Source organism: Condylura cristata, unplaced genomic scaffold (genome assembly GCF_000260355.1).
Source record: "Condylura cristata isolate star-nosed mole 26May11 unplaced genomic scaffold, ConCri1.0 scaffold00014, whole genome shotgun sequence".
Taxonomy (NCBI): Eukaryota; Metazoa; Chordata; class Mammalia; order Eulipotyphla; family Talpidae; genus Condylura; species Condylura cristata.
Window position 1 is genome coordinate 46,489,850 of NW_004567115.1, and position 14,383 is coordinate 46,504,232.

The 14,383-nt window shown below is 40.5% G+C and overlaps 1 protein-coding gene across 1 annotated transcript in view; it reads left to right on the top strand.

Moving 5' to 3' along the window:
- The first annotated feature begins 405 nt into the window (after positions 1–405).
- NEIL3 (nei endonuclease VIII-like 3 (E. coli)) overlaps positions 406–14,383 on the top strand; it is a 40,835-nt gene continuing 26,857 nt past the window's right edge. The window contains exons 1-2 of the mRNA XM_004682413.1: positions 406–561; positions 14,094–14,215. Coding sequence (XP_004682470.1) covers positions 406–561; positions 14,094–14,215 — 278 coding nt within the window. The remainder of the gene's footprint in view (positions 562–14,093; positions 14,216–14,383) is intronic.

A 14,383-nucleotide genomic window follows, 5' to 3' on the forward strand; every position in this document is an offset into this window, starting at 1 on the left:
AAAAGCCAAGAAAATAAAGTTGGGGGTCCCAACTGCCTCTGTTCTTACAGTTCAGCCACTTTGGGTAGGCTCCACTCACCAGGCACCAGTTTTGTCACTTTAAAACTCCAAGTCCAAGGCCACAGGCTGACGGGGGTGGGGAGGGGGGGGGGGAGGGGGCGGCACTGCGCTTGCGCGGCAGTGACCTTGCTGCAGCCACGGGGCGGGGTCTGGTGGGCCCTAGGCGGGCCCTGGGCGGGGCTCGAACGGCCCTGGGCGGGGTCGGACCGGGGCCGGGGCGGGGCGAGGGCGGGGCGGGCTGAACTCGCGCGGGCGATTTGAACTTCCTCTCCAGGAAGTTGGGCACAGCGCACAATTTTGTCGCAGGATGGTTCTCCCTTCAGCACCCAGCAACTAGTGTGGACAATGGTGGAAGGACCAGGTTGCACTCTAAATGGAGAGAAGATTCGGGCGCGGGTGCTCCCCGGCCAGGCGATGATCGCCGTGCGGGCCAGAGCTCCGCAGAGACACGATGGCCCAAGGTTGCCTCCTGCAGCCGCGGTGCCTGCGTTCTCTTCCCAGGTGAGCTGCTCCTATGACGGGGAGAAGCACAATAATGGCCCCACAGGTCTCCTGGGTCCAAAGTGTCATCTCTTTGCAGGAGTCCAAGTACCCCAGCCCCAGGCTCCCCGAACCGCCGCCTTTCCCAAAGTTGACCTTGACTTTGGAGGATAGGCAACATAATGGCGAACATCTGGAGCTCTGGGCTAAGGGAAAGATGGCCAGATGGGAAATGATGTTTTTATTTTAATGCTATGCCACCTTGCTTAAAGGCTTTACACCCAGGAAAATATGAAATATGGTAACCCACATATACAGGTGCATGTTTTTGCTGTTAATATTATCAACTATTTGCCACCTCTTCTCAGTGTTAAGACAATACAATTCTAGCATGAAATTCTAGCTGCTCACTTTCCTAATAGTCTGGAGTTGATAAATGTTTAACAACGAATTTAGAGCTCTAAAACTGCACCTAGAAAGTTTAGCACAAAACTTCCCACTCAACTTCATCTCGCCTTCTAATCAAGGGGCAGTAGAACCTAGTTCTGATTGCCTTAAGTCAATTTATTTCTTTTTAAAGTAAAGTGTAACACAGCTTCTTGCCACTCAGGCATTCATTGCAGATGGTGTGATATTCATTTGGTAAGAATTTAGAACTTATACTAAAAATATTCTGATTAAGCCATCATGCTGTAAAAGGCTTTTAGATGTGTAGGAGATTGTATTTCGTGGATGCATGCCATGTTGTGGGGTGCTTCAATTTCTCCTACAAAGCTTCCTCATAGCCTTTGGTCCTGCAAGAAAAAGTTGCCTGCTGTGAAATTAGCATATGCTTATAGCATGAGAGAAATGAGATTCTAACTCTGAGAAAATACATTTCAAACTTAGAGAAAGAATAACTTTTATTTACTTTAATTTTATATGTCAGTGAGTACTCTGCACCTATTCTTTTATTGTAAGTGCTTCTCAAAATCATTTCAGGGCCACACAGAAGAGGATCTTGAGTGGTTTCTTAAGAAAATTAATTTTTATAAAAATCACTTTATTTAACAAAACTTTGAATTCTCAAGCCACTGGGGAGTGAAACACATGCTTGCCCTTGTCGAGTCTATTCTTCACCTGAGAAGATACAAGAGACATTTGTTAAAGAATAACATAAAATAATATAAATTAGCAGTTCCCTGAAGGAGAGATACATGGCTCCATAAGGACTCATGAAAGGTCAGGGATGCTTAGCTGGAGGGGTAACCGTGAAGCTCAGGTATAAAGGTGGATGGGAGATCAACAACACCTGGATGGAGGCTTGATAGGCAGAACACTTTCAGCAAAGGAAGAGATGCCCACACAGAAGGGGCTGAAATAAAAAATGTGGCTAGAAATGGGAGAATGTGGACAGGAGGTGTTTTGAAATAAGACTTTATTTTAGGTGCAACAGAGCTTTGACATTTGATGAGATCCATTTACAGCTTGAGATGATCCCTTTCCCTGGGACAGCAAAAATAAAATATTGGAAGAAAGCCAGAGGAGATAGTGTACCCTTATTTAGGTGATTGTAGTAGTTCAGGGGAGAAGTGCTGGTGAGGGAAATGAAGAGTTGGCATCCGAAGTAAGGGCAACAGGCCATGGCAATAGATGGGACATGAATATATTTATTGATATCATAATTTATAGCACTCAATAGTAATGTCTTTTGTGTTAGGTTTTATGCTCGCTCCTGGGGATAGGAAGATGATAAGATAAAATGTCCTGCTGTACGAAGCCAACTAAATGTTTTAAAATAATTTCACCTCATTGATATTTAGGCCAAAATAGCATGAACATTTCCTTTTAAATTTGTTGTGATCAGCTTTCCTGGCAAGGCAGAAAGGGTTTTTGAAGAACTTTTACATTCCATTTAGTTTTGAGAAATAATGAGCCTATGATAAATGATTAGCGTGAGTCTATAGATGAGGAATGTGAGGCTCAGAGTGAGTTTAAATAAATTACAGAACTATTAAGGGATAGAAACAGGCTTTAGCCCCAAAGCCTACACTCTTAACCTAGCGATAGCTTCTCGGTTTAAAAGATTCAGAAAGAAACTACCTAATACAATGGCATTATTGCTCTGTATATAGTCTTGGTTATCTGCTGACGGGAGAAATGAGACATTCAGTTTGTGGCTGTCTGCCACCATTTTTAGTTTGTTTGATTCAGTCCAATCTCTTACCTACTTTTGATAATTGTCTTCTTTTTTAAAAAACATTTATTTATGCATACAAGAATTGGGGCCAGAGTTACAAGGAGGTAAGAGGATTACCAGAGACAGAGGGGAGCAGAACAGGTGGATCAATAGAAATGCACTGCTGAGGGGAGCAGCAGGGAGACAGGAGAGGTCTGCTGCACCATGTGGGTCAGCTCCCTGGCCGGAGATCGAACTCATGCTGCAGTGGCTATAAATTGCTTCATAGTGCTGTACTTTATCCCCTTGTGACACCAGAAAGGACCTGATAATTATCTTCTAATAAACAGCTTCCTTTATTCAAAGTTCAAATTGTGCCAAAGAGTACAGCCTGATAATATAATACTTTGATAGTGGTTATGCAATTATTAACATCACTTAGAAGCGATATTCAGTGAGCTTTCCCCACAAATTAAAAGGCCCTGCACTTAGAGCTATTATGCTTGATACCTTGAAAGAAAGAGATGAAAAATTGGAATAGGTCTTTATAATTAGGGGCATGGTCTGGGTGGATGGAGACTGAATTTGAACAACAGTATGGAACTTAGCTGTGGGTTCTCTTCTTCCAGGAAGGTAGCATGGTATGTATTTAAATTGCATCCCAGTACTTATTAGTTACAATTCTGACAAATGGTATCAAGTGTCATTTGTGTGTAAGAGCACCTAGAAACTACAGGAACATGTGTTTTATTTTTAAAAGAGAAACCTGAAGGCAGTGTACATAAAATGAATATAGACAACTCAGAATATCAGTGGACTATTTACTGTATGTCTGAATTCAAATTTCTTACCTGTAAAATGTGGACAGTGATAGTGATTAGAAGAAATAGTATATGTAGAGTTCTTGAGCACTTACTGCTATTAATTTCCTTTTCAAAATATTAAATATTTATGATAAATATTTAAAGAAATATTAGTATTCATTAAGATGAATATTTTGCCCTGGTTTCACTTTTTGGGCCTTTAATTAAATAGGAAAAAAAACCCAAAAACTTGAAATTTCTTTTCCATATTTGCATATTTGAGAAAGATGCTGGATCCAGAGTAAATTTCACCAAAACTTGGTATGTTGTCACGACTTCTGGCTGATCATTACTGTAACGGATGATCCCATATTTCTTAGGCATTTATGCCTGAGAGGTAAAGCTATTTAAATGCTTCTGCTACTGGCTTAAAATCATTAATTTTCACAAGACACTATTTAAAAATAATTTAATAACTGCATAGTAAATTATTTTTTTAATTGAAGTAACATTGGCCTAGAATATGATAAACTTACATATTAAACTTACTTATTAATATCTCCCTATATTACATATGTCTTCACCAAAAGTCTAGTTAGTTACATTGCACTTAATAGGATAAAGAAATACAAAGGACAGTTAACAGTTATTTAGGCATTTCAAATAAAGGATTTAAAATTCAGATAATCATCATGCCAAAAACCAACTCAAAAAAACCCTCTTTGGGGCCCTCTCTGGTGGTGCAACGGGTTAAAGCACAACACTAAGAAGCTAAAGCCACTTTCGCAGGAGTTCGATTCCTGCCTGCCCCAGAGGTGACCACACTGCGTGACAGACCTCTCCTGACCCGCCCGCTGCTCCCCTCAGCAGCGTACTTCATTGAACTGCCTGTTCTGCCCCCCACTCTGTGTCTGGTGAAGCCTCTCGCCGCCCCTGAGCCTCTGGCCTGTGCCCCAGTTCTGTACTGCATAAATAAATAAATCTTTAAAAAAAAAAAAAACCCTCTTTGAGGCCTCTCTGGTGGTACAAGGGGTTAAGTCTCAGCACTATTGAAGCTATTGGCAGCAACTGCAGCACTAGTTCAATGCCAGCCAGGTTACTGACCCACATGACACAGCAGACCTCTCCTGTCTCCCTGCTGCTCCCCTCAGCAGTGGATTTCAGTTAATCCACCAGTTCTGCTCCCCACTCTGTCTCTGGTGAGTCTTCTTACCCCTGCACCTCTGGCCTGCACCCCAGCTCTTGTATACATAAATAAATAAATCTTTAAGAAAAAAAAAAAACCCTCCTTTGTCACTGCTCCAGTAATGAATCTGTTACTTATTTTGCATACACCATCCCTCTGATACAGTTCAAGATTGTAGAGAACACACACTAATGCCTGTTTCCCTGTGACAACTCATCCTCATTTTGAAGATGCCAACCCTCAGAAGTTTCCAGCACCTGCTAGTCATGTATGCACTGTATTATTTCTCTGAAGTTTGATCCACTGTTAGTCAGCATAAAATTATACAACTGTATAAGCATGTTGTATAACACTCTGCTGGAGCTTGTGGAACCTTATAATAAGAAGCAATATTGGAATAGAAATGAACATGTCTAGTTAATGAGCTATGAGTCAATCCTCCAAATTTAATTGTTGGGTGGATACAATATTTTAGTGAAATCAGTAAGTAACTTGCATATGTTTTTAATCTTCCCTCTTAAATGAGATATGAAACAGTTTATAAGCATTCATTTCATTTAAAGCATAATCCTCCAACTATTCCCTCACTCTTTAAGATTTGATACAGGTTTAATATGCTAGCTACCCCTAACTCATCTATAGATGTCCTTCACTGGACAAAGCAGGCATTTTATAAATGAAGGTGGAGAAGAGCAGAGTTTCTAATATTCCAAAATGATTAAGAATATAAAATGAATTCTTTTCAGTGTCCTTCATTATGAGTATATATTTTTTGTTGTATATGTTATGTGGAAATAACCACTACAGGAAAATAGTAAAGCAATATCAACATTTTCCACCTACCTTTCCCTTTCTAGTGGGGGAAATGATAGCTCACTTTATTGCCATTAGATAAGGAGTGGACTAATTCACAGAGTTCATTTTCCAGCTAAATGAAGATTATTCCTATACATTGAAAGGGGCTTTAAGATGTTATAGCACATGCTTTATCTACTTATTTTACTTCTTAAATGGATGCGGATAATGGTTTCACCTTATTGACTTAGGATCATTAATATCAGCATTTAGCATTATATGGAATCATAGCACAAGCTACACAGAGAACAGATGAGGAGTTTTACAGATGAGAAAACGATGGGGGGAGGAAGTTTTCTATGATGGTGACTTTTAATCATGCACTGATATATTCATTTATGCAGAGAAAAGAATATCTAACCAACTTGATTTTAAGTCCCAGCTCCTTTTTACTTCTTCATTTGGAGATAAAGATTCTCACATCTTCACTTATGTGGTCAGGATTAGGTTAGCTTAGCTTCGTGTCTAGCAAAGTAAACTCTGTGGTAATTGTTCCTTTTTCTCTCAGATCAGGGTTTTCTCATCGTCAGACTCATTTATCTCAAGAACACCTATTCCCCGATGAAAAGTTTGTAATCACATGGTGCTCTCAAATAACAGCACAGTATTTAGCCTCTGGTTAAGTGCTTGAAGGTTCTGCTCTTATAACATGAGACTATGTTTTGATGTATGTACCTAAAGACCTCTATTTTGGTGCTTAGAGACCATTTGAAAAATTAAGCTCTTTCATGATTTAAATTGGTAGATTAGTGACCTCTGATTAAGAAAGTGTTATGTTAGGGATGGGAAAAAAGGCATAAAAGTTGGGGGAGGCGGGGAGGAGGACAGACAATAAAAGTAACTATGCTATTATTTTCCCCATGGGAAAAATTATAATTGTGCAAGAGATAAAGCATTTATCTCTGGGAAAGCCTTGTTCTGTTCTGAAAAGTTCATCTTCCCTGTTCACCCAGGGGTAGGCAGGATAAATGGTAATCAGCACAATAAATATGTGCTGTCTCTGAAGATGTATGTTGTTTTGACAATTTCATACTATTAAGCCACTTGAAAATGGGAAGGTGAACCCTTCTCAATCATACTTAAAATTGTGGCAAAGGAGATTTTCGTCTCTATTTCGGGGGAAAGAAAAGGATGACATGTTCACATATTACAGTAACAGGATTATAAGGGTCAACATGAGAAAGTCAAGTTTATATTGGGCAATTGTGTGTCATTATAGCAAAGGTAATAGGCTTGTGGAAATTAATTTTTGAATTTGTCTGGGCAGCTGAAACTTACACAAAGAGGTGATAACCCTGATTTGACAATAGGCCAAGTGTAAATCTTGTAAATCTTAGGTTTACTACAGAAGCCTTCCCAGTTTGTACACAGTAGCTCTCAAAATAAGTGGAATAAACCATGGTTGGTAGACCAGAATTTCCCCCTAAAGTGCAGATTTTAAAAAAGAAAAAACAGTTAAAAATGTATGCAGGTGCTTGTAGTGGTCAGTCATGAATTGAAAATATTTTGTCATAAGTATATTATCCAGAGTTGATTATATTAGAACTAATACTACACAAGGAATCAGGAAACATAGTCAATGTCCACATGACAGACAACATCTTTTTGTATCATTTCCCTGAAAACCAAAATGAAATACTAGGATAGATATTTTTAAAACTGCCATGTAAATGTTAAGAAGATATTTCAAATATTTGAGACTGATTGTTGTGAATATATCAAGACTGGGTTATTAAACTATTTCGTTCTCTTCCTAAATTCATTCCCAAACCTACCCATAAAGTTTTGTTTTGTTTTCTACTTTATGGGAAATTCTGTAAATATTAAATATAGTTATTTACTCTGATGGAGCTTTTGGTTGTCATGAGAAATTCCTACATTTAAACCTCATTCCATTATAGATAATTAAAAATATGAGACCAAGTTGTTAAATCATTTTAAAGAGAGAAAAAACAGATGGTAAAGAAAATTTTTGCCAAGAAATCTCTGTAGAAGGTAAAGCAAGATAGGAATAATGGTTGGGGAGACAGTGCACTGTATTTTAAAGCCACATGCTATTTTAGGAGGAAGAAAAGGACAGCTATAACAGGACTTCAGGATTTCTGTGAAGCTTTCAGGGATGCTAGTTAAAAACCATAGTTGTTCATGGAGCTTATAGACAAATTAAAGAGAAATATAGTCCCAGACCAATACACCAATGTGGTACATGATAGTAGCCATAGAAAACACCTTGTTAGGTGTGGCGGGTAGAAAGCTTCAAGATGATTCTGATGCTCAGGTGGGGAAATTCTGGTACAAGATAGAATCTCACAAAGGATGTTTGTGAGGAAAGAGCAGATTAGATAACACTTTGTTTTAATTCCCAAACCACTCATCAAATGTTAAAAATTGAATTCCTCAACATACTTAAGCCAAAGCCTCACACATGTGGAATAGTATCGGCTGTCCCTCCGGACTGAGGCAGTGTGAGGCCTGTGATCTGCACTTAACTACAATGACCATTTCTACCTTAGTCCATCCCTCGGCGGTCCCTGGTGTTGTAATACCTTCAGGAGGGCAGAAACATTTCTTTCAGTGTTTGAGCACCTTTACTTTCATAACTGTTTCCGGGCTTCTTCTGATGTCAAATGGTGGTGGGTTTTTTTTTTGAAAGATTTATTTATTTATTCATATGGAACTGGGGTACAGGCTAGAGATGTGGAGGGTGAGAGAATTCACCAGAGACAGAGAGGGGAGCAGAATAGGCAGAGTGATGAAGTACACTGCTGAGGGGAGCAGCCGGCGGATCAGGAGAGGTCTGCCTCGCCATGTGGATCTCCTCCCCAGCAGGCCGGAATCGAACTCATGCCGTAATGGCTTTAGCTTCTTAGTGCTGTGCTTCACCCCGCCGCGCCACCAGGGAGGGCGCTGGTGGGTTGTTTTTAATCAGGGAGAACAGAGTTGAAAACCAGTGAAATAAGACACCAGTTGCCCTTGAAGGATCTGGCTTGCTCTTCTCTTTGTGGCTCTCCAAGTCAGGCCAGACAACAGATTTCACTTTTCATTGACAGCTGTGTGAAGGGATTTAATAGTCTCATGCATTTTAAGCATATTGCCCTTTATATTTTTGGATTCATTCTGGTAAGCACAACAGATTCACTTTCCAAAGGCGCGTGCTCTTCTTGGCCTGTTACTAAGTGGTTGGAGGGTCGGCAGCTTGGATTTTCTTTTTGTTTGAATGGCCACATTTTCCCTGGTTAGACTTGTTAGATGTTCTAAAATCTCTGATAGTTGACAATAACTTGTAGAGCATATAGACATCTGTTCCAGGACAATCTTCAGTGCCTTAAGGGATTTCTTCTGGGCATAAAAATTTTTGTTTTAACCTATCCTTCAGCATTAATTAGAACAAGTTTTAGCTCTCCATAAACTAACCACGGAAACAAATTCTCCACAGCATTGGTTCTAACAGTCTTGAGGAAGGACCTTCTAGACCCCATTAACATATAATTAGAATTTTCCCTAAGAAAAACCTAGGATAAAAAAAAAATCACAATAAGTTAGGTTAGAATTTCTTTTTTTTTTTTTTTTAAGATTTATTTATTTGTGCATACAGAACTGGGGTACAGGCCAGAGGCTCAGGGATGGTGAGAGGCTTCACCAGAGACAGAGTGGGGAGCAGAACAGGCAGATCCACGAAGTACACTGCTGAGGGGAGCAGTGGGTGGGTCAGGAGAGGTCTGCCACACCATGTGGTCACATCCAGGGCAGGCGGGGATCCAACTCATGCGGAAACGGCTTTAGATTCTCAGTGCTGTGTTTTAACCCGCTGCACCACCAGGGAGGGCCTAGAATTTCTTTTTAATAGGTGTTATTAGTCCTGAGTATTTAAATAATTAGTCAAGAAAACATTCATAGATATGTCTAGGAGGAAACCAGTGACACTATTTGTGGATGATACTGGAGAAATATTGTCAGAATCTGGCAAAACTGAATAGTAGCATTTAATGCTCCGTGTAACTTTAGGAGATCCAAGGGCCTGGGCCCACGTTTCTCTTAGTGGATGCCCTTGATTCATACTTTACTGAGAAAATGGTCAAGGAGCATAACTTTGACTATCTACTCAACCATTTCCAACAACATACAATATAATTGGACTTAAAGTATGGTCCTTTAAGAACCCATACTTCTTAACCTGGTTTTTACTGTTTCTTTTAATTGATCTCTTCAGAAATGTATGTCATATAGTGGTTTAAGAATAAGTGATTAAAAAAATGATATGAATTGTAGCCCAAACCAGTTGCAACAAGACCCACTGGTGTATTTTGCTGCAGGAAATTTCAGTGCTTGGGTAATGGGACAGCATTCGATGGTAGTGTCCAGTCGGTGTCATTAGAGAGTAAACAGTAGTTGAAACAGAGTGAAAAACTTCCTTAGAAATTGGCTCGCTTTTTAGAATACATAAAATAAAAGTTAAAAATCACACAAAGTTATGATCCCAGTAAGCACAAGTGTGGACAGACTAATACAAACAGATTAGTCCTTCAATACAGCGGCTGATATTAATGTGAGTAATTAGGGGAACCTTATGTGGTCCTCTACGGTGAGATTTCGAGAGGTTTTCATAGATGTTTCTAGGAGGAAACCATGACGCTATCTGTGGATGATGCGACTGGAGAAATACTGTCAGAATCTGGCAAAGCTGAGTAGTACTTGATGCGCCATGTAACTTTAGAAGAATCAAGGGCCCGGGCCCACCTTCCTCTTAGTTGATCCCCTTGACTCATACCTTGCTGAGAAAATGGCAGTAATCACCAGAGAAACTGTGCAGCCTCATCGTCCTCCCTACCAGCGTCCACACCTACACACATAATCCGCTTTCCTTCCTGACACTATAGATGAGCTGCCCGTGTTCCTAGGGGGACCAAAGTGTGTCCTTGTACCTATTGAACTTGTCTATTGAACTTTGTTCCAGCTGTTCTTTCTCCTGCATGATTAATGTTTTCCTCTCTACTCAGCCATTTCCGGCAACATACATAGTCCTTAAAACAAACCACCACTTTGACTCTTGCCTTCAGTTACCACCCTACTTCTGTCACCCTTTATGGCACTGTATCTTCATGCTGTCTCCTGCCTCTAGCTCCTCTTCTGACCCCTTAAGCCCACTCCAAACAGGCTGCTGCCTCCTACCACTTCTCCAGAACCCTAATCTCCCCTACATGCTAAATCCATTGATATCTCCATCTTGATATTGTGGCAGTACTCAACATGTCTCTTCCTTGATACATATTTGGCTTGGGCTTCTTGGACATCCACTTGCTTGGTTTTCCTCCTCCCTCCCTGCCAATTGTCTTTTCAGTCTCCTTCTCTGGGTCCTCCCTCCCTTCTCCCTGATATCATACCATTCCTCTGCTGAGTCCTCCTCTTATCCCAAATATAGCATTGGGGTACCGTAGACTTAATGCTTAGCCCCCTTTTCTCTTTACCTATTCTCAGTTCTTGCCGGTTTTACCTAGTCTCAAATCTTTAGAAGCTGTGGAAATGCCAATTCCTGAACAGATTCATTTCACCAGATAGAATTCTCTGAACTCCAAACTCATGACCAATTGCTGCTTGACCTCTACCTACATGTTTAATAGCCATTCCAACTTTAATTTATATAAATCCAAGCTCCTGCTCTTCCTCTCCGACCTACTCAATTCTTCATCATTTCAGCTGTAGTCCTGCCATTTTCCAGCTGTTCAGGCCACAAACCACCAGTAAGTCTTTGGTATATTTTCAAAATCCATCCAGAAATCTGCCCCCTTTCACCACCCTTTCTCCCTCTAGCTAGAATTACTCTAGCAGCCAGTGAGAGCATTTTTTTAAAATAGTACAGATTAAAACTTTTATTTCATTCCTGTTGGAAAAAAAAAAAGTGATTTTTCCCAATGAGATTATAACCACCCCATTTAAAATTGCAACCTGTGATCTCCTCCCTAATTTTATCTCTTCTCCTCTCAATTTCTTTTAAAATGTTCTTGTATACATTAATGCGCTTCTTTCTTGCTTTGTCTCTCCTTCCTTTAGTATGTAAGTCTGTGAATCTGTGAGAGGGTGGGGAGGTGTTGTTTTTATCATTCATACATTCCAGCATTTAGAACAAGACAAATGCATAGTAAAAGACTGGTAGTAAATAGTAGTTAACTCTTCTAAATTGGATAACTGTCATTCATTGGCATATTTGTTATGGAGAGGGATGGCTTCCAAGTGTCACATACCACCTTTGTTGTCAGAGGATATCAAAATTGTAGACAAAGCCAAGTGAAAACCATGAATTATGACAGTGGCTGACTGTTAGGATTTTTAAACTAAATGCTGTATGTTCTTATTACAATTGTTAATTTAGTAATGTGTGCAGCTACACATGTGGCAATTGGGACTTGTTGACTTTTTTTTTTAGTATTTATTTATTTTTGCATACAGAATTGAGGTACAAGCCAGAGGTGCAGGGGCAGTGAGAGGATTCACCAGAGACAGAGTGGGGAGCAGAACAGGCTGAGGGACACTGCTGAGGGGAACAGCAGGGAGAGAGGAGAGGGCTGCTGCGCCCTGTGGGTCACCTCCAGGGTGGGTATCGAACTCGCACTGAAGTGGCTATGGCCAGCTTGCAGTGCTGCGTCCTAAGACATTGTGTCACAGGGAGGGCCTGTTTACTTTTTTATTTGGTCTTGTGACACCACTGTCCTAGTTCAAGATTACATTGTCTGACTCCTTGCTAGGAACTTTATAAAACATTGTGGTGTTTAACTGATTCTTTGTAGTGAATTAAATCGAGGCAAAGATGTCTGGATAGGGAACAAAGAAGCCTTGGGTGAGCTTAAGGTGGGGGTGGGGTGTGAAGAAGCTGAGAGTGGCCCTGGTTTCAAGGCAGGCAAAATGCCACAGGAAGGAACCATGTCACTGAGAAAAGACAACAGACATAGCCGGCTCATGTTTACTTCCCGCAGAAGGAGGGAATGCACAAGACCCAGCCCCTCCAAAGCCTCGGAGCACCTCGCTGGAACTGTTGAAGCTGGCGTGGGCAAGTGATTGCACGCACCCAGGCACCCAGGGTGTGCTGCAAGGGGGTATTCCAGCCTCCCCCATAGGCTCTGAAGCACAGAAAGTGGGGGTGTGCCTGAGGGTCACTGACATGCTCAGTGAAGAAAGGACGACACGTGAAATCTAGATCCCTTACTAGGCAATAAACCCACTGGGGCCCCAGGGCCCTCTGTCTCCATCCCAAGGCCCATCCAGGCAGCTAAGGTGGGTGGGAGGGTGGGAGGTGCCGCTCAAGATTACTTCGTCCAACATCGCGAGACTTAAAGGATTGCAGTTGTTGAAAATACTGGTGTGGTGGTTGTAGCAACAATAGATAGGAAATTCATCATCTAGACTCTGCTGGGGACCCTAAGAAGCCAAGGGACTCAAGAGAGCATTGTCCAAAATGGCAGCTAGTAGAGAATATTGGGAAGAAGACAAGAGCTTGTTGCTTAAGAGGTGATGAGAAAGGAGCCAGTCATTTAGAAGTCATAACTTAAAATGTAATGAAGACCTTAAATCCAAGATCCTAAAAGTATGAAACCAAATCAATGTTGAGGCAAAGCTTGTTCATAACAAATCTATACCTCCCTGTTCATCATCCCTTAAAAATGTCCTGGCTAGTTTCTAAGAACTTTTGATTTACTAATTGGTTGCCATGGAAACCTACACAGAAATCTGTCTTAATCTACACTTGACTTGAGTGCATATAACTGGCATGAAGTCTTTTGTTAAGCAGAAAAACAAGACTCTCTGTGCATCTCAATTCGGGCTTTAACAGACTCATAAATGAAAACAGAGTAAATGTGAAAGCAAGTTTTTCCCTCCTTGAGCTTAAGGCAGCCCTGTCAGTACTTGACAGCACTGTAGACTCTAAAGTTCACCCAAGAAAGAAAAATCAGATATATGAACCTGTCTCTGCATCTCTGATCCCCTCCCATCTTGCATACACCATGAACATTTAAGCTCATACTCCTTAAGCTACATAGATGCCTGTATAAGAACAGCTGGTACCACTTAAATTTGGGGGTTCCTGCCCTCTTTGACTTGGTGTTGACCCCTTATTACCCTTTACCTGGTTATGAGTTCACCAGTAATGTTGAAAATATTTTGCTTATTTTACCACCATTTTTAGTTGTTTTAACTGCATGGAGAACTTAGCTATACGTTCGGAACTGGAAGACCGTATTTTACAGTAGTATTCTGGTTTGAAAGCATTCACATTATTTTTTATGCTTTCTTTTCATATGCAGAGAACTGGATGGTTCTGGAAGACTTCCATATTGGTTATGCGCCAATTACTTCTCAATTTTTGGCCTCTCTCTTTTTAAACAATTGCACAGTAATTTGACAAAATGTATGTAAACAGCTGATTATATTACTTGACTTTGAGATTATTCTTCTCATTGGAATGCACCTGGGCATGAAGTAATATAAATACAACTAAGAATTAAATTGTAATTTTGTTTAGAGTGTACGTGTTTACATGTGTGTATGTATTTTCTACCAGCCTGCTGCACAGAATAATAAAGATTCCAGCCAGAACTTCTTGAGACTTAATGACTATGTTTACAGTGGTGTGGAGACTTTGGGAAAGGAACTCTTTATGTACTTTGGACCCAAAGCTTTACGGTAAGGTAAACCTATACAATATGTCTTATTTCTCCCTGTTTAAAGATGAAGAGAAGGCTTTCCTTGCAGTTTGTCAGTGTCACATTTAATCATGTAGAAAGTACTCTGTTGTGAAGAGAGCTCCAACATAAGAGATTGAGATTCTACCATGAAAGGAAATAAGCAGAA